Source organism: Scyliorhinus canicula, chromosome 9 (genome assembly GCF_902713615.1).
Source record: "Scyliorhinus canicula chromosome 9, sScyCan1.1, whole genome shotgun sequence".
In the NCBI taxonomy this organism is placed as follows: domain Eukaryota; kingdom Metazoa; phylum Chordata; class Chondrichthyes; order Carcharhiniformes; family Scyliorhinidae; genus Scyliorhinus; species Scyliorhinus canicula.
In genome coordinates, this window is record NC_052154.1 from 105,982,480 (window position 1) to 106,009,514 (window position 27,035).

General features: G+C 44.9%; 1 protein-coding gene across 4 annotated transcripts in view; it reads right to left on the minus strand.

Annotated features, from left to right (window-relative positions):
• LOC119971592 (low choriolytic enzyme-like) overlaps window positions 1–27,035 on the minus strand; it is a 290,266-nt gene that overhangs the window by 217,191 nt on the left and 46,040 nt on the right. For all 4 annotated transcript variants that reach the window (XM_038807370.1, XM_038807371.1, XM_038807369.1 and 1 more), the window contains exon 4: window positions 24,686–24,763. In XM_038807370.1, coding sequence (XP_038663298.1) covers window positions 24,686–24,763 — 78 coding nt within the window. The remainder of the gene's footprint in view (window positions 1–24,685; window positions 24,764–27,035) is intronic.

Here is a 27,035-nt window from a genome sequence, read left to right on the forward strand (position 1 = left end):
TGAGCGGCAAGGAAAATGGCGTCTAAGATGGTGGCCTCCATGGATTGCACATGGCCGGCCGCGTGGGGGAGGATGGCCAAGATGGCGGCCCCCGTGAGTCGCACATGTTGTGTGGAGGCGGAGTCGGCAGACACGCTGCCACATTGCGGGTTCTGCGGGCCTGAGAGTCGGAGGGGCGAGTGTTCGAGTTAGGGTTTGAGTTTTTTGATTTAGCCAGGCAGACCTTAGCAAAGTGTCCAATTTTACCATGTCTTCCATGTCCTGGGCCCATTTCTCAAGGAGACGCTGCCGCACATAATTTGATCGGACCCCCGCAATGTACACGTCTCGGACGGCGAGTTCCATGTGCTGTCACGGCTTGGTAGTTACAGTCGAGTGCTAGGGCTTTGGGGTGGCGCAGATAGTCATCTAGCGACTTCCCAGGGAGCTGGCGGCGAGTTGTGAAGATTTGTCGCGCGTCGCCTTCGTTCACGGGCCGCACTTACAGGCTTTCGAGTATCGCGAGGGCCTCAGTATAAGAGTTAGCTTCATCAAGTTGAGTAGAAATACGATGGCGTGGAGAAGACTTAGTTTCTGTTTATCTGTAACGGAGGAAGTTGTCGACGCAGCCAGGTAGGTCTTGAAGCACCAAAGCCAATGCAAAAAAATTTCCTTTGCCTCTATGGCCTGTGGATCGAGGTCCAGTAGGTCAGGTTTGACAGCTGATTCCATAGTAGTTCTTTAAGCTGATTAAATTGATGCGACCATCAATTCACTCTGAGACACAAGTTGGAGTAAACTGTGGCTTTAATCGGCCTACAACTGAGCCTGCCTGTGACTGCACGATACTGAGGGCAGTCTCGCAGGACCGCAGCGCTTATACTCCCTAAAGGGGCGGAGCCTAGGGCGGAGCACTGTACATGCTCCTCATCTCCCTCCATGGGCAGAGCCGCACAGTGGCTCACAGATGGGGCCTACAGGGACAATAGTAAGGTACAGTGTGAATTACCAGTTATTCATTCGCCACACTGGAATGTAGACATTTCTGTGAACAGCCATTTCACACACTTTAAATTGGACACGTATGCCAATATTATGGCCCTGAACCATAAAGTGGCGGTAGCAAATGAATATTTGAGCTGATGTATGTCATACTTAACCAGGCTTTTTTTTCTCTTCAACAGAGATGCCTGCATAGCCCTTAATAATCTCAAAACAGATAACAGATCAAGACAACCGCTACCATAAATTATACTAAACTGCATGTTACTGAGAGCTCAAACAAGAAAGAATAGTCTGATACGGATCTGAGGTCTGAACTATCCTCTCTTTGCAGAGCATGTTTGTCCATTTTTGTTGTTGGAAAGACCTTGTGGGCCAGACAAGCCGACAACTCACCTCTAATGGAGGTTACCATGACACCTCCATTAGAGGATACATAAGAGATGAACCACTGACCAGAGGAAGCTCAACCGCCAGCTCTGATGGTTATTGATGAGGTCACAACCGTAACCACATAGCAAACACTGAAACTCCCAGCCAGCATGAGATTGCCATGGATTATGCTGGAACTGAATACCAGCCATCCATTGCCAAAACACACCACACAACCAAACACAGAGGTGAGATTATTAAAAAAACACCAGCAGAATTCTCCATTGCCGGGATCCTTCAGTCCTCCGGCAGCACACCCAAGCCTGTGGGAACCCCATTGGCCAGCTGCTGGCGAGGGAGCGCCGTGCCGGAAAACACGGCTGGCGGACCAGAGAATCCCGCCACATCTTCATAACAAGAATGATCATCCTCTCTCACAGAGGACATCACACAATTGGTACGAAGAAGGGAGAAGAGAAAATAAATGACATGCAGGTGAATTAAAGGCTCATCCACTCTGTAAGGAAGGGGGTTTAACAACAATTACCTATCACCGCAATTGTCAAAATCAACAAAGAGCAGTTCACTGCTGGCATGGGGACACAGTGGCTACACTGCTGCCTTACTGTGCTGACGACTCGGGTTTGATCCCGGCCCCGGGTCACTGTCCATGTGGAGTGTAGACATTCTCCCTGTATTTGCGTGGGTCGCATTTCCACAACCCAAAGATGTGCAAAGTAGGTGGATTGGCCATGCTAAATTGCCCTTAATTGGAAAAAAAAAGAATTGAGAACTTTAAAATTATAATTTAAAAAGAGCAGTTCAATGTCAAGGAATGGAAAAGAAGACAGAAAGATGCTCAGATGCTAAAACACCATCCAAATCAACAAAGTTTACATGCAGCAACAGAGTCTAACACTCCTCTGAAAGTAGCGTGAATGAGATTTCTAAGCGTTATTGGGCCTCCGGTTTCACTTCTTCCTATTCACAGCAGAAAGCACACTGCTCCTTTTGATGTGGTAAGGAGCTGTTAATTTCAAAGGCTATCAAGAGATCTGAAGCCCTTTCAAGTGCACTTGGCTTTTGAGGAAACCTCTGACACTTGCACATCTTCTGGTTTAAACATCTTTGTCTGAGGTAGCATATGTTTTGGAAGGTTAAGTGAAAATACACATTTTATGATGGACCTGGGTCATGTTGCCATGACCTGGTTAGGCATATACACCTAGGAGAAAGGGGCCTTTGTTCTCACCAGTATTCAGAATTGAATACTGGTGTGAGAGAGCGATGTACTCAGGGTAAGCATGCATTACAGGCATGGACCTTTTGTCTGTCTATCAGTCACTTAACCCATCTCAGCCTACAGTCTTAAGTTACAGGTAACCATTGCCTGAAAGTGCTACATACACAGCTCTCAAATTCACGGTTGTACTGCAGTGACACAAGTTGTTGCTGAAGCTCCGAAACCCAGAGTTCAAACTCCTCTAGCTGATAACTCTTCCTCACATGCAGTTGTCCCGGACACAAGGCGCAGGATTCACCATTGGCCAACGGCAAAATCGCAAAATGCAATTGAGGGGAAAGTTGGTTCCGACGGCAAAATCGGCACCGGCACCGATTTGACACCAAATCGCAATTCTCCGTCACCGCAAAAGTGGCGTCAATACGTACTGGAACACACATACTTGCAAACACTGTTTGCATATCATTAGTGGGTCAGATCAGGTATTCTCCAGGGCCTCCACGAGTTTCTTCCTCTGATGGGCTGATATATGGTGCGGTAGTTCTGAGTTGTCGATTCATTAACATCTGTGAAGGTGATAACCCATGAATCAATGGTGCTGCTCAATAGCTAAGTAACGCTAGATATGGATCTTCCCGGTTGTCCATAGCTTTTCAGCCTTCCCATTGGATTGCGAATAAAGAGAATTTGAAGTAATATGATGAAAATCATAGCTCTGTGCGAACCCTGTCCATTCATGACTGTTAAAACATGGACCATTGTCGCTCATGACTACTTGTGACGAGCAAAAATGTCTTTGTTATGTTTGTTGACACACCTAGCTGATGCTTCCAGAAAGTTAAAGAAATGGTCAATTGCTACCAGGTATTCTTTTCCTGCCATATAAAAAGATCCATTCCCACTTTCTGCCATGGAATCGTTATTATTTCACCCATTTGCAATGGTTCCTTTCATTGGTTGCACTGAAATTTCTTAGAAGTTGTACAGTTTTCTATCATGATCCGAATGTCTTGATTGATGACTGGCCAGTATACCTTGTCTCTAGCTCTTCATTTGCATTTTTTTATGCCTGAGTGCCCCTCATGAATTTTCTGTAGAATCATTGATCTTAGAGATTGTGGTATGACAGTCCTGTTTTTCCAGAGCAAAACACCATTGGCTGTATTTAGCTCTGCTCGAACGTTGTAATATTTGGAACAGGATCCTTCTGGCCATCTCTCACTGAAATATTTTATGATTCTTTGTAGCATTTCATCTTTCCTGGTTTCTTCTTTGATCAATTTTAATTTTGCATCGGACACTGGAAGTGTTTCTGCCACAAGATTTACGTGTACTTGCACATCCTCATCAATGTGCTTTTCTTCCATCATATCCGTAGCTCGAGAGAGTGCATCAGCTCCTACGATATGTTTTCCTGGAGAATAAATGAGATTGAAATCGTACCTCCATAGTGCCATCATCATCCTTTGTCTTCTCGGTGACATTTCATTGGAGATTTTTCTTATGATTGCTGCTAGTGGTCAATGATCAGTTTCAGAATGTTGGTAGGCCATATACATAATCGTGGAATTTGTCTAAGCCATTTACCAGACCTAAGCATTCTTTTTTGATCTGTGCTCTGTGTCAGTTATTGACCTAGAAGCATGGGCAATTGGAAGCCAATTTTCATCATTGTCTTGCTGTAATAACCTGTTTCCACACCATCTTTCGACGCATCTGTCGATATTTTTGCCTTCTTTGTAGTGTCAAAAAATGTCAGCACTGGAGTTGCCGTCAATGCTTCCTGTAGCATTCAGACCATTGGGAAATAGTATCCTTTTTGATTATTTCCCGCAAGCATGTCGTTTTTGCTGATAAATTAGTAATGAATTTACCTATGAAATTTATCTCACCTAGCATCCTGAGGATTCCTTTTCCGTCTGTTGGATGTGGCATGTTTACTATTGCCTTTATCTTCTCCTGGTCTGGTTGTATATCTAGAGCAGACAGTTTGTCTCCCAAGAATGTAGGGCGCGATTCTCCTGTACCCTGCGGGTCGGGGGGTCCCGGCGGGACGGAGTGGCATGAACAACTCCGGCCTCGGCCCGCCCCAAAGGTGCCACCAGGTCCCGCTGGTAAGGGACCTAGTCTAATTTACGCCGGCAGGACTAGCAAAGAACCAGTGGGACTTCGGCCCATCCCGGGCCAGAGAATTGCCAGGGGGGCTGCTGCGAATGCCAGAGAATTTGGCGGCCGGCGGGGACGGGAGAAACACCCCCGTAATTTCTTCAACACCAAATTGGCATTTGGCTTTATTTAATCTGAGACCATGGGCTTAATTCTCCGTCGTCAGGATTCTATGTTTTGCTGGCAGCCCGAGGGCTTTCCGACGGCTTGGGGCTGTGACCAGCCGGCAAAACAGAGAATCCCGACGGCGTGCTAAACCAAAAATCTGGCATGGCCAGGTGGAGAAACCCGCCCCATATGTTTTTCTGCTTCTCAGCACTTTGATAAGTCTTTCATCGTACTATTTTTTTGTTGAACCACAAACGATGATATCGTCTACGTACACTCTGATACCTAGAATTCCTTTTACGATGTGTTCCATTGCCCTATGGAAACTTTCAGATGCTGAAATAATCAAATGGCATCTGAGAAAACAGTATCGCCTGAACAGAGTGTTAAAAGTGCAGTTTTGTGCTTTCCTCATCCAACTTGAGTTGCCAGAAACTCTGCGATGCATCTAGTTTGCTAAAGAATGGTGTTCCTGACATGTCACACGTAATCTCTTCTCATTTTTGGATTGGATAATGTTCTCCTTTATATTTAAATTAAAATCTTGGGATCCATGCAGATTCTCAAGGCACTGTTTCTTTTCTACATGCAAACCATAGAGTAAACCAAATCCGTTGGTTCTTCGATTCGTTTTATCACCCTCCCCCAGATTAGTCATTTTCTCCAGTTCATTATTCAGTCATCCTTTAATAGAGCTGGTACTCACCTTCATGCATGTATGACTGGTTGCACATTCTCTTTCAGTTGGATCCGATATAGGAATGGCAAAATTCTGAATCTTCGAAATATTTCTGGAAACGCTTTAAGGATTGAATCCATTGATGTACTTTGTGTGGTTACAGCACAGTCAACAGTGTATACTCTTTTTACAAATTCAAGTGCTTCACATGTTTCCACTTCCAGCAGTAATTCACTTTCAGCCTCGACAATGGAAAAGTTCAATTTATGCATTTTATTCTTTACAATGACCTTTAATTTGCATATTCCTAGCGTGTTAATTCTTTTGCCGTTATAATCCTTCGATCGGAAGCCCAGTGGTTAGCACGGTAGCACAGTGGTTAGCACAGTTGTATCACAGCACCAGGGTCTCAGGTTCGACTCCTAGCTTGGGTCACTGTTGGTGTAGAGTTTGCATGTTCTCCCCGTGTGTGCGTGGGTTTCTTCCGGGTGCTCCGGTTTCCTTCCACAGTTCAATAATGTGCAGGTTTGGTGGATTGGCCATTCTAAATTGCCCTTAGTCTTGAAAAAGAGTAGGTGGGGTTACTGGATTACGGGGATAAAGGGGATAAGGTGGAGGTGTGGGGCTTAAGTGGGTGCTATTTCCAAGGGGCGGTGCAGAATCGATGGGTCGAATGGCCTCCTTCTGCACTGTAACTTCTATGAAAAATACCATTTAATTTAAAATGTGCGGTTTAATGTTCATTTCTTGCATACCCGATAAGCTTATAAGATTAGCTCTCGCTCCCGTGTCGAGTTTAACATTGATTCATGTTTTATTAATGATAAGAGAAACTGTCCAGTTATCTCTTTGAAAAAATGTATTTGCATTGTTTTTATTGCATATTTGCTTCAAAGACTTTTCAGCTTGCATTCTGTTCTAATGCTTATCTTCACTAGATATCACATCAATAAAAAATTTCTTCGAGATTTATCTGTTCAATCACGTTTACTGATCTTTGTACTTCTGATTTTTCATCTGAAAAATATTGTTTTGCAAAGTGTCTCCAAGGGATTGTGTAGCCATGACCAAGTGTGTGCCCTCAACTGGGGATTGGAGAGCGTCGCTCTCTAGTCCCTGGGTGGAAGTCACATCTATAACATCAGGTGTTGTCCCTTCTTGGCTTGTTGGAACGAGGACCAATGGTTCCTCATCACTGGAAATGATTACACAAACGTTCTCTTGCCCTGACAATCCAGGTGATGAGTCATCCTGGTCATTCTCCAGTATATATATGTGTGTTTCGCCGAGGTGCATTGCGATATTATCAACAGCTCCTCTAACTCATCTTCCGGTGCAGTAGCCTCGGGTATCAGGGAGTCGATTACCGGTACCATTTCAGAGCCTGAAACAATTCACCATGTGCCTCTGGAGCAAGCTTCTCCAAGATTGGTACGATGTTGTCTGCTACTGGCTTGTTCAAGAGCTGTTCCTGCGAGGTGTCAGCCACTGCAATCTCACTTTTCATTTTGGAGTGCACCATCTCAGAACTCTCGCACTTCGCAGTGTCCTACGCATCTGGGTGTCCTTTGGGACTACCTCATCATACCCAACAAACCACCGGATCAGCGTTTCTCGTACCCCTTCAACGGGTTTGCCATTACTCCTGCGAAATAGATTTACGAGCACTTCATATTCGTCTTCAACTGGCTCACATTCTACGTCTCTACTTTCCGCATCAACTTTATAATCATCATATATATCTTCATAGTATTCAGCATCAGAGTCAGTATCGGGGCAGCACGATAGCATTGTGAATAGCACAATCGCTTCACAGCTCCAGGGTCCCAGGTTCGATTCCAGCTTGGGTCACTGTCTGTGCGGAGTCTGCACATCCTCCCCGTGTGTGCGTGGGTTTCCTCCGGGTACTCCGGTTTCCTCCCACAGTCCAAAGATGTGCAGGTTAGGTGGATTGGCCATGATAAATTGCCCTTAGTGTCCAAAATTGCCCTTAGTGTTGGGAGGGGTTACTGGGTTATGGGGGGTAGGGTGGAGGTGTTGACCTTGGGTAGGGTGCTCTTTCCAAGAGCCAGTGCAGACTCAATGGGCCGAATGGCCTCCTTCTGCACTGTAAATTCTATATATCTATATCTTCCACAAAAATCTCTCCTGTAAAATGCAGAAGGCAGCCAATTTCAAAATCAGCATTGACTTTTGCTGCCCAACTTTTATTTAACATTCGATGCTATGGGAAGTCTGGAGGACTAAAGAAATTAAAGAATAAGTCATTTGGTACAGTTTTTATAACTATTTTGCGAGTGCTCCAACCCTTGTGCTTCGGCTTAGTTTTAATTGTTTTCAACGTGACATTTTCCCCTTTCTTCCAGTAGATCTTGCAGCCTGTGCACCCATAATTTCTAGTTCATCAAGGAATGAAGATTCAATCTTGTCAGGCTGTGATTCCATCTGGTTTACTTTCATAATTACCTAATTTGTATAATACTCATTAGGCTTGAACTTAAATTTGAGAGTGAAGCTCCTCAGCTTTCCCTGCTCTGAACATTTAACATTCACATCTTGCAGATGTTTTAATATGGGCTCATCATGCTCCTGTATCATGCCACTGAGTACATGCACCTTCTTGAAGACTGTCAACAAGAAGTCTGGAATGCTCTTTAGCTCTTCCTTCTCTTAATAGATTTGTCATCCTCTGCCTGGATATCTGCTGAATCTTCATTGAATGACTGCACTATCATATCTCGCTGTGATTTGTTGAGCTCGGTTGGCCACCCGTCTTGGAACATACAGTCGCTCAACTATGTTCAAGGATTCACATGCATCTGCTCCTATGATGGGCTTGACTTTCATGTCTACAATATAAAACAGCAACATGTACGTTGTGTCATGCACGCTAAGCTCAAGTTCACATTCATCGAACATCTCCATCTTTTGTAGCGTACCGTCAGTGCTGGTCGATCAACTACTTTCGGCTGCACTTCCAGCCTGTGCAAAGCGGACCAACTGACGAGGTTGGCTCTTGTTCGGATATCGAGGCCGCATCATACCAATGAGCTATTCAACCACACAAAAGTTTTCCATCTGGTTTCAATGGCCTCAGGTTTGTTCTCAATAGTTTAATACTTTTTTGAAACTACATCTTCATCTTTATGGGTCGGGCTCTTCTAGTCCTTGGTTGCAATGAGATCAATGAAGAACTGCTCTTCCGGAGACATCTTATCAACCGTATCAACTGATGTGATTTGGTCCACTGTAGAACGCGAAAAACACTGTTTAGCAAATTGACCAAAACGGCCGCACCTGGAACAGACTTTTTTCCAAAGGGTGGACATTGCCGTATAACACCTGATGTTATAGATGTGACTTCCACCCAGGCACTAGAGAGCGACGCTCTCCAATCCCCAGTTGAGGGCTCACACTTGGTCATGGCTACACAATCCCTTGGGCCATGTTGATTTCCACATTTCTGGCACAAAGTGGCGGCTCCTGCCAGCCGCTTAAACTGGCTGCCCACACAGACACCACGTTTCTTTATGACGTGCGTCACAGGGCTAATGACACTGGCGTCTTCCTCTATGTTGGCGGCAAAATGTTTCGAACTGAGTGTGCTGATTTGCTGTGCAGTTAACACACTCACATGGTAAATCTTTATTGCTTGTTCCAATATCAAATCTTCTTCCGCAGCAACTTCTCATGTAGCTTATCATTTGATATACCAAACAGAATTTGGTAGCGGATCATGGAAGATTTCAGACTCTTGAAATTGCAGGACTGGACCTTCAGCCTCAAGTCAATGACAAAACTGTCGAAAGATTTGCCAGGTTTGTGGTTACGCATACGGAACATGCTTCTCTCAAATGTTTCATCCTTTTTGGGTGCAATGTCAATCAAAGTACCCGTCTGACCATATATTTCTTTACACTTTTAGAACATAGAACATAGAACTGTACAGCACAGAACAGGCCCTTCGGCCCTCGATGTTGTGCCGAGCAATGATCACCCTACTCAAACCCACGTATCCACCCTATACCCGTAACCCAACAACCCCCCCCTTAACCTTACTTTTTAGGACACTACGGGGAATTTAGCATGGCCAATCCACCTAACCCGCACATCTTTGGACTTTTTGAATACAGACCAGGTTAAACTCAGTGAAGCAAAGCTTATTTGAAACATTGAACTGTGATACAACAATCAGCATCCTGCCAACAGCAATCATCACCAATGCTAAAGTTGATCTGGATGGCAAGTTTTCACTTGAGACTGATTCTGGAGCAGATCACACGAAGTGCGAAGACCACGGTGGGATTCTTTGGAAAGGGGCAGGGTGAGCAATTCCGGCGCGAAGAAGGGCGTGAACCACTCCGGCATCGGGCCGCCCCGAAGATGTGGAATCCTCCGCACCTTCAGGGGCTAGACCGGCTCTGGAGTGGTTTGCGCCTCGCCGGCTGGTGCAGAAGGGGCTTGCCGCCATGCCAACCGGCGCCAAAGGGCCTCCTCCAGCCGACGTGAGTTGGTGCATGTGCAGGAGTGCCAGTGTGTGCTGCCGGCATGCGCAGGGGGGGTTTATCTCAGCACCGGCCATCGAGGACTGGTACACCAGCCGATGCGGAGGAATAGTGGCTCCGATCGCGGGCCAGGCCACCATGGGGTCACCCCGCAGGGCCAGATCCCCCCGTACACCACCCCCCCCCCCCCAGGATCCCGGAGGCCGCCCGCGGAGCCAGGTCCCGCCGGTAAGTACCTGTCGTAACATATGCCGGCGGGACCTGCCGAAAAAGGGCAGCCACTTGGCCCATTGCATGATTTCCACCCCATCAAATCCCCGGATGCCGGATTGCAGGATTCACGCCGCCCACCGGCAATAATTGGCCGAGCGGCCGCCCATTTTAGGCCGGTAACACCGGCGTAAAATAGACCAGGTACTTACCGGCGGGACCTGATTCTGCGGGTGGCCTCCGGGGTCCTTGGGGTAGCCCCCAAGGTGGCCTGGCACACGATCGGGGCCCATCGATCCACGGCAGGCCTGTGCCGGGGGGGGCACTCTTTCCCTCCGCACCGGCTGCTGTGGACCTCCGCCATGGCCGGTGCGGAGACGAACCACCCTGTGCATGTGCTGGGATGATGCCAGCACACGCTGGCGCTCCCACGCATGCGCCAACTCGTGCCGGCCGGCAGAGGCCCTTCGGCACCGGCTGGCGCGGCACCAAACCCGCCGGCACTGGCCTAGCCCCTGATGGTGCGGAGGATTCCCCACTCGAGGACCAGACCAGGTCCCCGCCCGGACCACCCGCCCCGCTGGGTAGGGGAAAATCCCATTCCTAGTTTCCCTTCACTAACCAAGTTTCACAACAGACCCAGTATAGGTAACCGTGATCAGACAGAAGACACTTAAGGTAGATGTCCCTGGCAGGATGAGAATATAAAGCACGGAATGAGAAAAGAGCAGTTCATCTATCAAGGTGAAATCTCTCAGAGACAAATGGATTAATTTATTTGATCGTATGAGAGACCCATTTTTCTTCGGCGCTGTGTGACTACATAGTAACTCCAAAGTCCCTACATAAACCACACACAAGGCTTTCTTCAAATTACTATTTGTGTGTGTATGCAAATATGTAAAGGAACCACAAAATGGACAGGGAAATCCTGTGGCAAAAGAGGTAGCCTCCCTGCCTCTGAGCCAGAAGCTCTGGGTTTAAGTCCCACCCTAGGACTTGATGTGATTGCTTGACCACATAAAGGTAATATGAAAGTAAAATCTTCTTTAATATATAAAAATAACAGCTTAAAATACATTATGGACTCAAAAATGAGAGCAGGTTGCTAAACATCGAAATAACAGCAACTGAATAGAATGAGAACTAATTACAGTTTAATAAGAATATCCACAGGTAACAACATCAACAAATAATAACATCCCAGCACCTACTGATGTTATCAGCAATGGATTTAAGTAAGAAGATGCATAATAATAACACACTATAATACTTCTCTCCTCCTGAAATTTTTATCCCGCTTAAAGACAGAAATACAATTAAATCAATGCCTTAATTATATGTCAGTCTTTCAGGTGCTTTGCGACTGCGCTGTGATCTTTTCAGTACCACTGGTGACTCCATCAAGCATCAAGTTCAATTGAACTTATTGGCAGAGGAGTAGGTTGAGTATCTGTGCATGAGAGTCCCTCTCCTGAAGTAGAGTGCATTGGAAGTCCTGTTACAAAGAACCGCTTCTTGGTAAGTTTCCACAGCTTGTTCCTTTTGATTCTGTTAACTGGAACTTTTGCTGACTCTGAGTCACGGCATAGACGAATATGGTCTTGGAGTCTGCGAACAACTCTTTCATCGTTCAATTTCACGACCAACAATACTGGATCACTTTGGTTAAGAATAGCTCCAGGTAGCCAATGCTGGTTTCTGCCAAAATTCCTAATATAAACACCATCATTCGGGTTAAAACATCTCTCCTTAGCATGATAATCATGTCTCTCTTACTGCTTTTCTTGTCTCCTTCTCACTTTTGCTTTGACATCTGTATGTAGCAAATCCAGATGAAACTTTGGTCTTCTACCCATCAACAATTAAGCTGCTGAGAGTCCGCAGTTGTTTGTGGTGTGATATATTTATTACAAGTGTTATTATTATGCATCTTCGTATTTAAATCTATTGCTGATGCCATCAGTCAGTGCTGTGACATTATTAATTGTTGTTGTTATCTATAAATGTTCGTATTTAATTGTAATTCGTTTTAATTCTATTTTGCAATTGTTATTTTGCTGTTTAGCTAGTTGCTCCCATTTTTGAGTCCATATTATATTTTAAACGTTGTTATTTTTATATCTTAAAAAGGATTAATTTTTACCGCATCTTTTCGACTAGTTTATTGCGGTCAGATTACCACAATATTAAAATAAGAACCTCATGTGCTTGGTCCCATAAGTATCACCTGCCATTCCTCTTCAATCCTTCCTTCATTGTATGAACAGCTTGCTCTGCCAAACCATTTGAAACTGGCTGAAAAGGCACGGTATGCATATGGCATATTCCATTCCTTTACATAAATTTTTGGAACAACTCACTCATAAATGTTATACCATTATCAGAAACAAAAGAATTTATTAACCCATGAGTTGCAACGATTTGTTATATCTTCTCTATGGTACTCGGACCTGTGATGTTGCTCATAGTATATACATCTAACCAGTTGGAATGTGCATCCACAATGACTAAAAACATGTGACCCCTAAAAAATGTGACCCATGAAAGGACCTGCAAAATCTACATGAACACTCAACCAAGGACAATCATGCCACTTCTGATGATGTAAAGGTGCTCGTGGCATCATCTTGTGGTTAGATTGACATGCAGAACAGGATTTCACTTTGTTCTTCTAATCCACATTAGGTCACCAAACATGCATCCTGGCGAGACATTTCATTCAAGAGGCACCTGGATGTGCGTCATGCATTTCATCCATGACTTGCGAATGACCAGGGGTGGGAACGTCACTCTTGATACCCACAGTACTCAACTATCCCACACACTTAATTAGTCTTTGCACCTCACACAAGGCTTCAACCTTCCATCTTCGATGATAGATAGCTATTTTTGTATGAGACGTCTTTCAACTTGTGACAGAATAGGATCTCTGCCTGTCCACTGCTTAATTTGTTCAGCACTCACAACCAACAGCTAAACCTTTTTTGTCCAACTGTTAGTACCCCTTTTCAGCCTTTAGCAGCATTCTAAATGCAAAGCCAATGGGTTTTTCGGGCGCATCCTCCATTACATGAGATTGGGCAAGTCTCTCTGATGAGAAAATTGTCTAGAGAAGACACAATACCTAGGTTGGCAAATCCGGTAATGGAAGAGGACTTAAAGTATCCGCATGAGCATTTTCCTTTCCTGTAATGATACATTGACAATGTAAACGGCAAGCATTGCAGTCTTTCTGAGGACATGGAAGGATACAGCTTTGACAAAAGTCATCCAGACTCAAAATGTTAGTTCCCTTCTCTCTCGACAGATGCTGTCAGACCTGCTGAGATTATCCAGTATTTTCTGTTTTTGTGGGAAGAATACATTTTGACTCACTGAAAAGCTTGTGTTCAGTATATATGGTGAACGAATGACCATAGAGGCACTGATGGAATCTTTTTACCACAAAATCAATAGCTAAACCTTTTATGTCGAACTGTGAGTACCCGTTTTCAGCCTTTATTAGCATTCTAGATGCAAAGCCAATGGGTTTTCCGGACCCAAGCTCCATTATATGAGAATGTACCACCCCACACCGTTGTGCGAGGCATTGCACAACAGACTAAGTTCCCTGTCCAGATCAAAATGGAAGAGCAGATTTTTCAATTGCAGCAGCACTTTCATATCTTTAAAGCCTTCTTTTGTGCTGACTCCCACTTGCATTTTATTCCTTTGTGCAGAAGTAGGTACAATGGAGTAAACACTATAGCCAGGTTTGGCAAAAACTTTCCAGAATAGTTTATCAGACCTACAGATGGTCTGAGCTTGGCCACATTCCTGGGCACTGGAGCTTCTTTAAGCTTTTGAATTTTCCCTTCCTCAAGCAATAAGTCTTGTGCAGTGATTCAGTAGACTCGATACTCCACACTTGGTGCCTGAAAAATGCACTTGCTCCACTTCAGATGCAGACCCTTATGCAAAGACCTTTCTAAAACCCAATCCAGGTTGCTGAGGTTCTCCTCCTCAGTCTTTCTCAAAATTAAAATGTCATCTAAGTTAACTGCAACATGGGGAATGCCTTGTAACAGGTTCTTCATCGTACTTTGGAAGATCGTCAAATCGTTGGATACACCAAAATTCAAACGATTATTCTTGAACAACCCTTTATGCATGTTGATCGTCACATACTGCTTCGAATCTTCCTTCAGCAAGACTTGTTGATAGGCCTGGCTCATGTATAGTTTTGAAAACGTCTTGCTTCCTGCAAGATTTGAAAACAGATTTTCTACCCTCGGTAACGGGTAAGCATCCAGCTTGGAAACGCAATTAATAGTAAGTTTGTGCACAGTACCATCACTTATAAGAGCAGGAACAATTGGAGCTACCCAATGTGAAAACTGAATGGGCTCAATGATTCAGAGCCTGGCAGCCACTCCATCTCCTTCTCCACTTCGTCTTTTGTGATGTGCGGCACTCTCTTCGGTTTGAGGATCTACGAACAACTTAACTGTAGTGCCTCTCAATGACCCCAGTTCATCTCTGAAAACCTCAGGATGCTTCTGAATGACATCCTCTGTCATTTTTGTGTGCTTCATCTCACTCCAGTTCAAGTGAATCTTCCTGAGCCAGTCACACCCGAGTAGGCGAGGCCCATGCCCTTTTACTATCAGGAGTTATGCTCTTGCTTCTAGGCTGTTATATGCAATATCGGCCTCTGATGCTCCAAACAATGGAATAGTCCTGCGAGTGTACATCCAAAGATTGATTCCTGCCTGAGTGCTGGTTGGTACCTGCTTAGAGCCACAAGTCTTCCTGAAGGGCTCCTCACTAATTACTGATGCAGAGGTTCCTGGGTACACCTCTATCTTGATTTTCTGTCCATTGATTTCCATTGCAGCCAAAATAAACTCTGAACGCTGTTCATTCATATTAAACTAGTCGTAATAGTGCTCTTCTGCCTAGTCTCTGTTTTCCAAGTGATGTGCTGTCGACTGAGTCTTCCGTGCATTTAAATTTCCCTGCTCCGCATTCGACTTTCTCTCAGCACGTCTTCGTTAAATGCCCCTTCTTCTCACATTGATGACAAACAGCGGCCAAAAACTTAAAATGCTTCGTATAGTGTGTCCCTTCAAGCCTAAAACACTCCACTGCTTGATGCAGTCCACCTGCCTGTGTGCCACATCTGGTCTTCTGAGTATCTTTTGCATTAGAGATAGAGATAGAGAAATACAGCACAGAACAGGCCCTTCGGCCCACGATGTTGTGCCGAACTTTTGTCCTAGGTTAATCATAGAATTTTGGACACTAAGGGCAATTTTTCATGGCCAATCCACCCAGCCTGCACATCTTTGGACTGTGGGAGGAAACCGGAGTACCTGGAGGAAACCCACGCACACACGGGGAGGATGTGCAGACTCCACACAGACAGTGACCCAAGTCGAAATCGAACTTGGGACCCTGGAGCTGTGAAGCAATTGTGCTATCCACAATGCTACCGTGCTGCTCTTAAGAATAAGTTAATCTACACTCCATTATTCTACCCTAATCCATGTACCTATCCAATAGCCGCGTGAAGGTCCCTAACGTTTCCGACTCAACTACTTCCACAGGCAGTGCATTCCATGCCCCCACTACTCTCTGGGTAAAGAACCTACCTCTGACATCCCCTCTATATCTTCCACCATTTATCTGTAATTTATGTCCCCTTGTACTGGTGTGTTCCACCCGGGGAAAAAGTCTCTGACTGTCTACTCTATCTATTCCCCTGATCATCTTATAAACCTCTATCAAGTCGCCCCTCATCCTTCTCCATTCTAATGAGAAAAGGCCTAGCACCCTCAACCTTTCCTCATATGACCTACTCTCCATTCCAGGCAACATCCTGGTAAATCTCCTTTGCACCTTTTCCAAAGCTTCCACATCCTTCCTAAAATGAGGCGACCAGAACTGCACACAGTACTCCAAATGTGGCCTGACCAAGGTCCTGTACAGCTGCATCATCACCTCACGGCTCTTAAATTCAATCCCTCTGCTAATGAACGCTAGCACACCATAGGCCTTCTTCACAGCTCTATCCACTTGAGTGGCAACTTTCAAAGATCTATGAACATAGACCCCAAGATCTCTCTGCTCCTCCACATTGCCAAGAACACTACCGTTAACCCTGTATTCCGCATTCATATTTGTCCTTCCAAAATGGACAACCTCACACTTGTCAGGGTTAAACTCCATCTGCCACTTCTAAGCCCAGCTCTGCATCCTATCTATGTCTCTTTGAAGCCGACAACAGCCCTCCTCACTATCCACAACTCCACCAATCTTCGTATCATCTGCAAATTTACTGACCCACCCTTCAACTCCCTCATCCAAGTCGTTAATGAAAATCACAAACAGCAGAGGACCCAGAACTGATCCCTGCGGTACGCCACTGATAACTGGGCTCCAGGCTGAATATTTGCCATCCACCACCACTCTCTGTCTTCTATCAGTTAGCCGTTTGTTATCCAACTGGCCAAATTTCCCACTATCCCATGCCTCCTTACTTTCTGCACAAGCCTACAATGGGAAACCTTATCAAATGCCTTACTAAAATCCATGTACACTACATCCACTGCTTTACCTTCATCCACATGCTTGGTCACCTCCTCAAAGAAGTCAATAAGACTTGTAAGGCAAGACCTACCCCTCACAAATCCTTGCTGACTATCCCTAATCAAGCAGTGTCTTTCCAGATGCTCAGAAATCCTATCCCTCAGTACCCTTTCCATTACTTTGCCTACCACCTAAGTAAGACTAACTGGCCTGTAATTCCCACGGTTATCCCTATTCCCTTTTTTGAACAGGGGCACGACATTCACCACTCTCCAATACTCTGGTACCACCCCTGTTGACAGCGAGGACGAAACGATCATTGCCAACGGCTCTGCAATTTCATTTCTTGCTTCCCATAGAATCTTTGGATATATCCCGTCAGGCCCGGGGGACTTGTCTATCCTCAAGTTTTTCAAAACGCGCAACACATCTTCCTTCCTGACAAGTATCTCCTCGAGCTTATCAGTCTGTTTCACACTGTCCTCTCCAACAATATGGCCCCTCTCGTTTGTAAATACTGAAGAAAAATACTTGTTCCAGACCTCTCCTATCTCTTCAGACTCAATACACAATCTCCCGCTACTGTCCTTGATCGGACCTACCCTAGCTCTAGTCATTCTCATATTTCTCACATATGTGTAAAAGGCCTTGGGGTTTTCCTTGATCCTACCTGCCAAAGATTTTTCATGCCCTCTCTTAGCTCTCCTAATCCCTTTCTTCAGTTCCCTCCTGGCTATCTTGTATCCCTCCAGCGCCCTGTCTGAACCTTGTTTCTTCAGCCTTACATAAGTCTCCTTCTTCCTCTTAATAAGACATTCAACCTCTCTTATTGGAAGCCATTTCCATGTTCTGAGACATTTCTAGAACCTTATTAAAAGTAAGTGTGGCTTCTCCCAGCAAGTGCCTCTGAATGCTATATTCGTCAATGCCACAAATTCGACTGTCCCAACATCTATCAAAACTGCCTCGAACTTGCAATGTTCAGAGAGCTGGAAGAATTCAGCAACAAAATTAGCTGCTGACTGTCCCACTTCTGAAAATGACTATGGCACCTGAAACACTGTACAATTACCGAGGGTTTGGATGATGGTGATTCTGAACAAGTGTAACTAAATCTGCAAATTAAATATCGCCATGGTGTAGCTAAATTTCTCACGCATTTAGAAGTCTTCACCCCACACATGCTCAGGAGAATTGAGCACTTTCTAGCCTCATCTGGAATCCCATTTGCCAAGAAAACACGTTCCAACCTTTCCACATATTCAGTTCAGTTCTCGTTCACTTCCATAAACTCACTGAATGACCCAAACTTAGCGATGGTGTTGCTAACCTGTCTTTTGTTGGTAAAAAGGTTGAACGCAGTGAAACTCAATTTTTTTAATTGTCATTGCCAAAAAGATATGGCAACTTGACCCCAAAATGGAAGTTGTAAGGCATTAATCTTAAAATTAAAGTTAATCTTCTTTAATATATAAAAGTAACAAAGTTTGAAAGACAACATGGACTCAAAAATGGGGAGCAGCTAGCTAGACTTTGAAATAACTGTAACTGTAAGAATATAATTATAACTAACAACAGTTAAATACAATTATACACAGGTAACAAAAGCAACAACTAATGACATCACACACTTACTGATGACATCAGTAATGTATTTAAATAAGAAGACGCATAATAATAACTCTGTAATAATGGTCACGGAAAGTGCATTCATAGCATGGCCAACAGATTGAGCATCAATCTGCAAAATCCTTGCAGCACACAACAATGTCAGGCAATAAGAGTGGGAGAAACTCGTGGTCAACTGTGTTTGATTTTCTTTTCTGTGGGCATCGCTGGCTGGGACAGAATTTATTGCCCATCCCTGAGAGAATTTAAGAGTCAACCACATTGCTGTGGGTCTGGAGTCACATTTAGACCAGACCAGGTAAGGAAAGCAGATTTTCTTCCCTAAAGGACATTAGTGAATCAGATGGGTTTTTACAACAATCGACAATGGTTTCAAGGTCATCATTAAACTTCTAATTTCAGAATTTTTATTGAATGCAAATTTCCCCATCTGCCAGGGCGGGATTTGAACCTGGGACCCGAGAGTATTCCGCTGGGTCTCTGGATTTTTAGTCCAATGGCAAAACCACTATGCCACTGCCTCCCACTTAATGGTAGCACAGTGGTTAGCACTGTTGCATCATAGCGGCAGGGACCCGAGTTCGATTCCTGGCCGGAGTGTCATGACTAGGGGATTTTAACAATAACTTCATTGCAGTGTTAATGTGAGCCGACTTGTGACGCTAATAAAAATTATTATTATGTGGAATCACACCACTCAAGCTAAAAGCCTCCGGCGATAGGCTAACAACCTGTTCCAAGAAAATCTTGCTGTGGAAACAAAATGCAGTCTGCCTTAAGTCCTACTAGATACACAACACACCAGAATAGATAGCTCACGCAGTCCATAACAATTAGAGGGGATGTTGCACTTAATTGTGGCCTGGAGAATAATTGATTGTTGCAGTTTTTAAAGAAACACAGAACCACCAGTCCTTTTCCCAATCAGATAATTATTGAATTTGTGCTTAGAGAAGTTAAACTGCAAATGTTTAGTTGTGTGAATGTATCCCACACAGCCAATGCTGTGTCAGGCAAAATTTGAAGCTGGTTCATTTGAAATCTGTAAATTACATAACTGTGCTCAATTTTATTTTATATTATATGTATATATTATAGTACTGTCAGTCAACAACATAGTAACATACCGTCAATGAAGTAGAGCTAGTGTCACTTTTGAAAAGATCACTCGTCATCTCCATCAGCTGCTGCTGAAAGTCTGGGACAAAGAAGAAATTCCTGCCGACATCAGGGATGCTGTTAGCGCCACCAGCTTCAAGAAAGGAAACAAAGCGGACTGTGGGAACTACCAAGGAATCTGCCTACTCTCCTTCACCAGGAAAGTCATCACCCGAATCCTCACAAGCCACCTTCGCCCAGTCTCTGAAAAAATCCTTCTAGAAAGCCAATGTGGACATGAAGAGTAGACATGATTTGCACTGCTCGGCAACGTCAAGACAAATGCCAGGAGCAACATCAACCCGCTACATGGCCTTCATTGATCTGGCCAAGGCTTTCGACTCAGTCAATTGGGAAGTGTTCTGCAAGACCCTGTCAAAGGCTGACTGACCAGAGAAATTCATCAACACCCGCCACGACAGAATGTCGGTGACAGTTCATGCTACGAATTAAGACAGAAACATTAAAGTCAAGACTGGAGTTAAGCAGGGGTATGTCATCGGCACCACGCTTTTCTCCATCTTCATCACCACCATCCTTCACCTTACCAAGAGCAAGCTTCCCAGAGGAGTTGGCATGGTCTACAGGATGGATAGAAAACTTTCCAACCTCAAACAGTTGAAATGCAAGAAGAGAACAACACTGATATTTCTCGTGGAACTTCATTATGCAGTTGACATCGCCATCTCCACTCTCAGAATAGAATCTCCACGCCATGCTTGACACCTTCGCGGAAGCATATCCAAGAATCAGTCTCAGCCTCAATCTCAAGAAAACTCAAGTCCTTTATCAACCTGCCCTAGGGCAAGATCTAGTCTCTCCCTTCATCAAGACCAATGGGGAAACCCTCCCAAATGTGGAGCATTTCCTATACCTGGGGAGCCACCTCTCCTCTAAGGCTGGCATCGATGCAGAGGTCCAATATCATATCCAATCCACGGGTGCCTCCTTTGGTTGCCTAAGGATGAGAGTCCCTGATGACTGTCACATCCGCGCTGATATCAAGATCCTTGTGTACAAGATGGTCATCTTCCCAACTCTTCGATACTCTCAGAAACTTGGACTATGTACAGATGCCACGTAAAGGCCCTGGAGAGGTACTATCAATGCTGTCTGAGACACATCCTAACATCAGTCCCCTTTAAGGAGCAAAGAGCACCAGCATCAAGGCCATGATCATCCAAAACCAACTCTGCTGGGCCGGCCACGTCCTTAGGATGTCAGAGTCCCGACTGCCAAAGCAAATCTTCTTTGCCCAGCTCAAGAAATTGTCCCAAACAAGAGGAGGACAAAAGGAAGTACTTCAAAGACATTCTTTTTAAAATATAAATTTAGAGTACCCAATTCATTTTTTCCAATTAAGGGGTTTTAGCGTGTTCAATCCACCTAACTTGCACATCTTTGGGCTGTGGGGGCGAAACCCACACAAACACGGGGAGAATGTGCAAACTCCACACGGAGAGTGACCCAGAGCCAGGATCGATCCTGGGACCTCAGCGCCGTGAGACTGCAGTGCTACCACTGCGCCACCGTGCTGCCTCAAAGACATTCTTAAGGCTGGCCACAAGAAATGCAACATAGACGTCAACGCCTGGGGGGGTCCCTGCTCAGAAGAGACCTACTTGGAGGAACCTCCTGATTAAAGGTACACAATTTTTTGAGGACACCCAACAACAAAAGGAGGCCCAGAAAAGCAGCCTGAGAAAGGAATACCAGCGATCTAGAATCCAAGGACCAATCCCATCTACCGAAAACACCTGCTAATTGTGCGGTTGAAGATATGGCTCTAGGATATGGCTGTTCAATCATGCAAGAACCCACAAAATCCATGACCAGTACCACAGCATGTCTTATGTGGACAATTATACTTGTTAGCGAGCGAACGCTGAAGAAGAACATACTGTCAATGAACTAGATCTTGTGTCACTAGTCAAAAACTAGTTCAGCAGCAGATCCGTGACTTCCCTTCAGGCAGCACCATTCCTGGTGGTAAATGAAAATTGCCATTCCTCACAGCCATCATCACAAATTTTTTTATTGACCGTGAATGAAGTTTCACCTAAATCTGCAAATGAGCAATAACAGTGGTTGAATTTTAACCTTCCATAAACTTCCATAATAAAAAGGTTCAGGTCGAGAAAATGAAACATCTATTTTTTTGAATTTAAGTAATTGCACTTGCAGAATTGAACTCATACGGTTATTTCTTAGAATATGGTTACTTCAAATTTCAGAAAGGAAAAGGAAGTTCTATGCCTGCTGCACCAATTTTCAACGGCGATTTAAACAAGATACTGGGCAATCAGTGCAGAAAAGTAACTCCAAAAGGAGGCAAGGAGAGAAAATGCATGAGGAGAATTTCATCAGTTGAGTACTATCATTTCAATATTAATGCCTGGATCCTCCAATAAAAATAGCAGCAAATATTCAGTGCTTTTGAGCATGAGGCACCAAAGGAAAGACCTAAATGGGGGAATCACATGAATGAGTACAGGACCAGCTGCATCTTTGAGAACTCCGGCCCTGCTCATCTTTCAATCTTTATTTTTATCCTTGTGCACATCTTTAAAAAATCTTTTCTTGGTCTGCATGGTTGGTGTATTGTGTTGGGAGTTATTGGTTGGTGGCTTTGTTAAGTTGAGTTGAAAGAGGTTGGGGTGGGGTCCTGTCTTTGGGAGTGTGGCCGCTATTGGGAGGATTCCAACCCTGACAGTGCGTTGTTTGCGGGCGGATGGTGGCTGCTTGCGATGAGGTTGGTCCATCTGTGGGCTTAGCTCTATGATCTGGAACATCGGGGCCCAGTTTTAAGTGTTGAAAGATGCCTTTATGAAGGCAGTGTAGGCATGTGGGGAGGTTCTTGTGAGAGAGAGAGCATGATCCTTGGTGGGAGCCAACCTCTGCACGGTTGAGGTCCTGTTGCATGGCCTGTTGTCTATTCTGGCAGGTGCAGACGAGGATGAGAAAACCGGCGAGGAGCACTGCTGCTCCTGGTTTCTCCAATGAAAGATTCCCAGCCAAGATTCAGAGCTGGTTGCCGTACTTCAGGAGTCTCAAACTGCAGAGTGAGCAGCTGAGATTTGGTGGAGCACATTTGATCCTGCCTTCGAGACCTGGGGTTGGGGTGGTCTTCCATCCCCTGGTTCTGTGTGGTAGTGTTCCTGGTGTTGGCCGAGAGGGTTAGGGACTGCCTGAGCCAATCGGGCTGTCTACCCCTGCGGAAGCCTAGGTTGTTGACCGCGTGGATCTGGTCAAGTCAACAGGCTAGAAGTAATGAAGCTCGTACTCCGATCATTGAAATCGTTAGAAGATCCTGAAGGATGCTCTCCATTATTGATCCTGTTTTATCCTTGATGTCTACCTTCTTTGTGTGCCAGGAGTGATCTTTCATTCTCGATGGCTACCTCAATCATCAGTTGTGATTTTGAACTTGACTTCCTGATAATCATGGTGTTGTCTGTTAATGTTGTTGTTTTATCTGCTTGCAGGCAAGTGAATTATTTGGGGGGGGATGACTTGCACTGTCAATTATCCTAAATTAATAAGGTTGTATCATGTCAAGCTGGATATTAAATGCAGGATTTGTGTACAGTTTCTTTATCACTTTGAATCCTTGAGAGAGGGAAGATGGGCAGAGCCAGAGCAGGGTGAAGGATGGACTTTGCGGTTGGTAAGTTTTGTACTGTCCTCGCTATTTTCAAGGAAGGTCCCCCATAGTTAGATATAATCTTTTTATTTTGGATATGCTAATTTTTATTTGGGCCCAGGAAAGCACTGTTTTATCCTGTTGAGAACTGTGGTTTGTAGGGCTCTCGTTTAGGGGAAAGTGAGTCAGTTATCCTGAAAGTCAGTTGGCTCAGCCAAGCATCTTCCAGAGATATGTATACGGGATTGCAGAGACTACTATCCTGCACTTCTCAGTGTGCAAATAAATCTACCATTACCGATCCTACCCTCACCAGCACGATATTTCTCCAGGCGCACTAGGATCACAATTCTTACTGCCAAGTTCCGCTGCAGCCTAAACTTGAAACCAACATGAATTATTTCCTCCTGCAACACAGATTGAAAAGCAAAACACACTATGATCAAGATGTCCATAGACTCACCCTGTTAACACCAGGTTAAATGGTCAAGATTCAGACTGCACATAGCCAAGACCAGTTGGTGGTGCACAGTAATGCCTGCAAGTGAACAGTTCCGTGGTCGCCTCAGATGGTGCCTATTATGTACGCAATCGCCATTACCTTCTGCAAGTAGCAGAACCAGCACCAACAGATAATACAGCTCTTCAGACATCCGGCCATGGCATCAGCCCTCACATCAGCGGCCATGCAGACTCCTACAGAGACCAAAACAGCGAATCCTGAACCTAACAAACACAGAGAAATATTCTGTGTTGCTAACAGAAAGGCCACTGGCCACAGAAAAACTACAACAACATCAACCAGTTGTCCCTGAGCAGGCAGAAACAAGATTCTGTGGAGGGGAGAAGTGATGGGCGATGTACTAATCCATGCCTCAATATAGATATACATATGTAAATCCATATGAATTGTCAGTTTGCTTAATTCTATGTTGCACAATGGTTTGTACATAGTTTTCTTTTGGACACAGTGTTGCATCTCATGCCACTGGGTGTCCCAACTAAATGGGAAAGATAAAGACCAAGTGGTCATGTGAGAATGTGATGATATGGCTACATAAGAGGTCACATGGTATGAGTGCGGGAGCTGGGAGCGCGGGCAGAGCTCAGGTGTTGTATGTAGCTGTTGAACTCAGGAATAAATTTCCTTTGTTGGAATTCCTTGAAGTTAGTGATTTCAGGAACTCACAACATTCTACAGCGTGGCTTATTCTGCTCTCCCCATCTCCACACTAATTAGTTAGCTAATTCTACATGAAGTAGGGCTCGAACCAAAGATTTCAAATTTGCATGTCACAGTTCCAACTTGAGCATGTTTCACAGCTATTCTGAATGTCTCATTGTGTCTTTTGCTCCTTTTTCTGTTAAACATCAGTTAAGCACACTTTCGTCTGAAAAGAGTTCCATTTAATGCTTACCTATCCATTTGTTAGATTCTAAAATCCTAGTAAACACATCCACATCAGTGTAATCTTTGAAATTTGCTTTCAAATAATCTGAAAATCAATAATTAATAGTAAGTGTCTAGGAAAACCAATGCTAATTATAATATTCAGTTTCCTAATTTCTTAGTCATGGTGAGCAAACATTTGTACCCCTCTTTAGCGATTCTAATTGTGACACCTGTACTTTCCATTTTTTTGCACATCATTTTGAATGGAAAGCATGTGGCCAGCCTTTGTTAGTCCACTATACAATGCCCAGTAAAATAATCCCTATGCCTCCATCAATTTTTCTTCAATTTCCAGAATCGGAAGCATAACCCATATTCAACAATTGCTCCCAATGTCATAATCAAGAAAGGAACTTTCAGTCTTGAAAATTATACACAACTCATATTCATCATGCCATCATCGAGTCTAGTCCTTAACGAGCTGCAGTTGGGGACTAGCCATCCAGCAGCCCATCCAACAAACCATGTGGGCTGGCCAGTAGCCTACAGATAAGGGTCTCAGTTCACATTCACTCTGCGCTTGATCAAGGACATGGCATTGGGAAGGGGTACCTGCAGGAAGCCACACTCATACATAGAACATAGAACAGTACAGCACAGAACAGGCCCTTCGGCCCTCAATGTTGTGCCGAGCCATGATCACCCTACTCAAACCCACGTATCCACCCTATACCCGTAACCCAACAACCCCCCCCCCCTTAACCTTACTTTTATTAGGACACTACGGGCAATTTAGCATGGTCAATCCACCTAACCCGCACATCTTTGGACTGTGGGAGGAAACCGGAGCACCCGGAGGAAACCCACGCACACAGGGGGAGGACGTGCAGACTCCACACAGACAGCGACCCAGCCGGGAATCGAACCTGGGACCCTGGAGCTGTGAAGCATTTATACTAACCACCATGCTACCCTGCTGCCCTTTGCTATCAACCACCTTCACACCCCATACCCTGGCCAGCACCCCACTCCTGGCCTCTACCCTCCCCTCTATACACACTACTGTCTGGGGATCCATGGTCGAACCATCTTGTAGGCCTGACAGATTGTGCAGCCGTTCTTGGGGAAGGATTTCTACTTTACTGGGGTCTTAATTGGAAGGCCCAATAAAATGCCTGATTACCTGGTAAGTGTATTGAGCCTCTCAGAGAGAAGTAATGTCAGGTTTCCAGTGGTTCTTCAACCAGTAGTCGAGATTCCCACCGCACTCTTTAAATTCCACCCAATGTCTCTCAGGATATATCTGAATTTAGCTGCCAAGGAAGCCTTGGAGGTTTGGTTATGATGAATGTTGCAGCAACCCTGTAGTGTAATTGTTTCTTGTAGGTTTACTGAGTTTAGGATCTGCAGATTGGGAATTTAAAAATATACTGACTGGAAACTGGGGTTCTGTTTTTTTCCCTTAATAAATGTGCATAACTGTCAAGATTATAGCTCTGGTTATTTATGCCAGTACTGTGTGTGGGCCATTACTGTGCATAATTGTAGTGTGACTATACTTCAAAAGTAATTAACTAATTGTGGAGCACTTTGGATCCTCATAACAATATTCATTGCACAACATGAAAGTTATTTCTTTTTTAATTCCTGTAGCCTCAATTAAACCTCTCATAATCCTCACAATGCCCATGGGAAAACCATAATTGATCACCCGGTGGGGTTCGTGGAGTAAGGGCTTCCTGGTAGTGGGAGAAACCCACTCAGCTGGGGCTCACAAGATAAAAGCTGGCCCGAGCAGGGACCAGCATGTTGGCTGTCCCAACGGGACTATGAATTGTAAATAGTTACTGCCATGCAGGGGGAGTGCCCAACATGGGGGACTAGGTTTAGAAAATGCCCCTTTTTGGTAACCTGGAGGTCTTTGGCAGAGTCTTGGAAGATTGGGTTCAATATGCGGAACATATGAGGCACTTTTATTAGGCTGGTGGCATTTTGGGAGAAGACCGGCAAAGATGAATCCTCCAGCAGTTTGCGGGGCCCAAACCTTCGGTATTGCAAAGAGCCTGATCTATACAGCTGCTCTGGATTCCAAGGACGGGATTCTCTGACACCCTGCCCGGTCGGAGAATCGCCGGGGGTCGGCGTGAAACCCGTCCCCGCCGTCCTCCGAATTCTCCGACCTCCCAAAAGTCGGCGAGGCGTGAATCACGCCGCCCGCCTCGGAGAATGGCGGGGACCGGCGCGACTCAATGGGTCCTGGGGCTGCCCGAATTCTCCCGGTTGGATGGACCGAAGTCCCGCAGATGTGACCATGGGTCATGCCGGCGTAAATTAAATGACCTTATATAACGGCGTCAACCAGATGAGGAGGATGG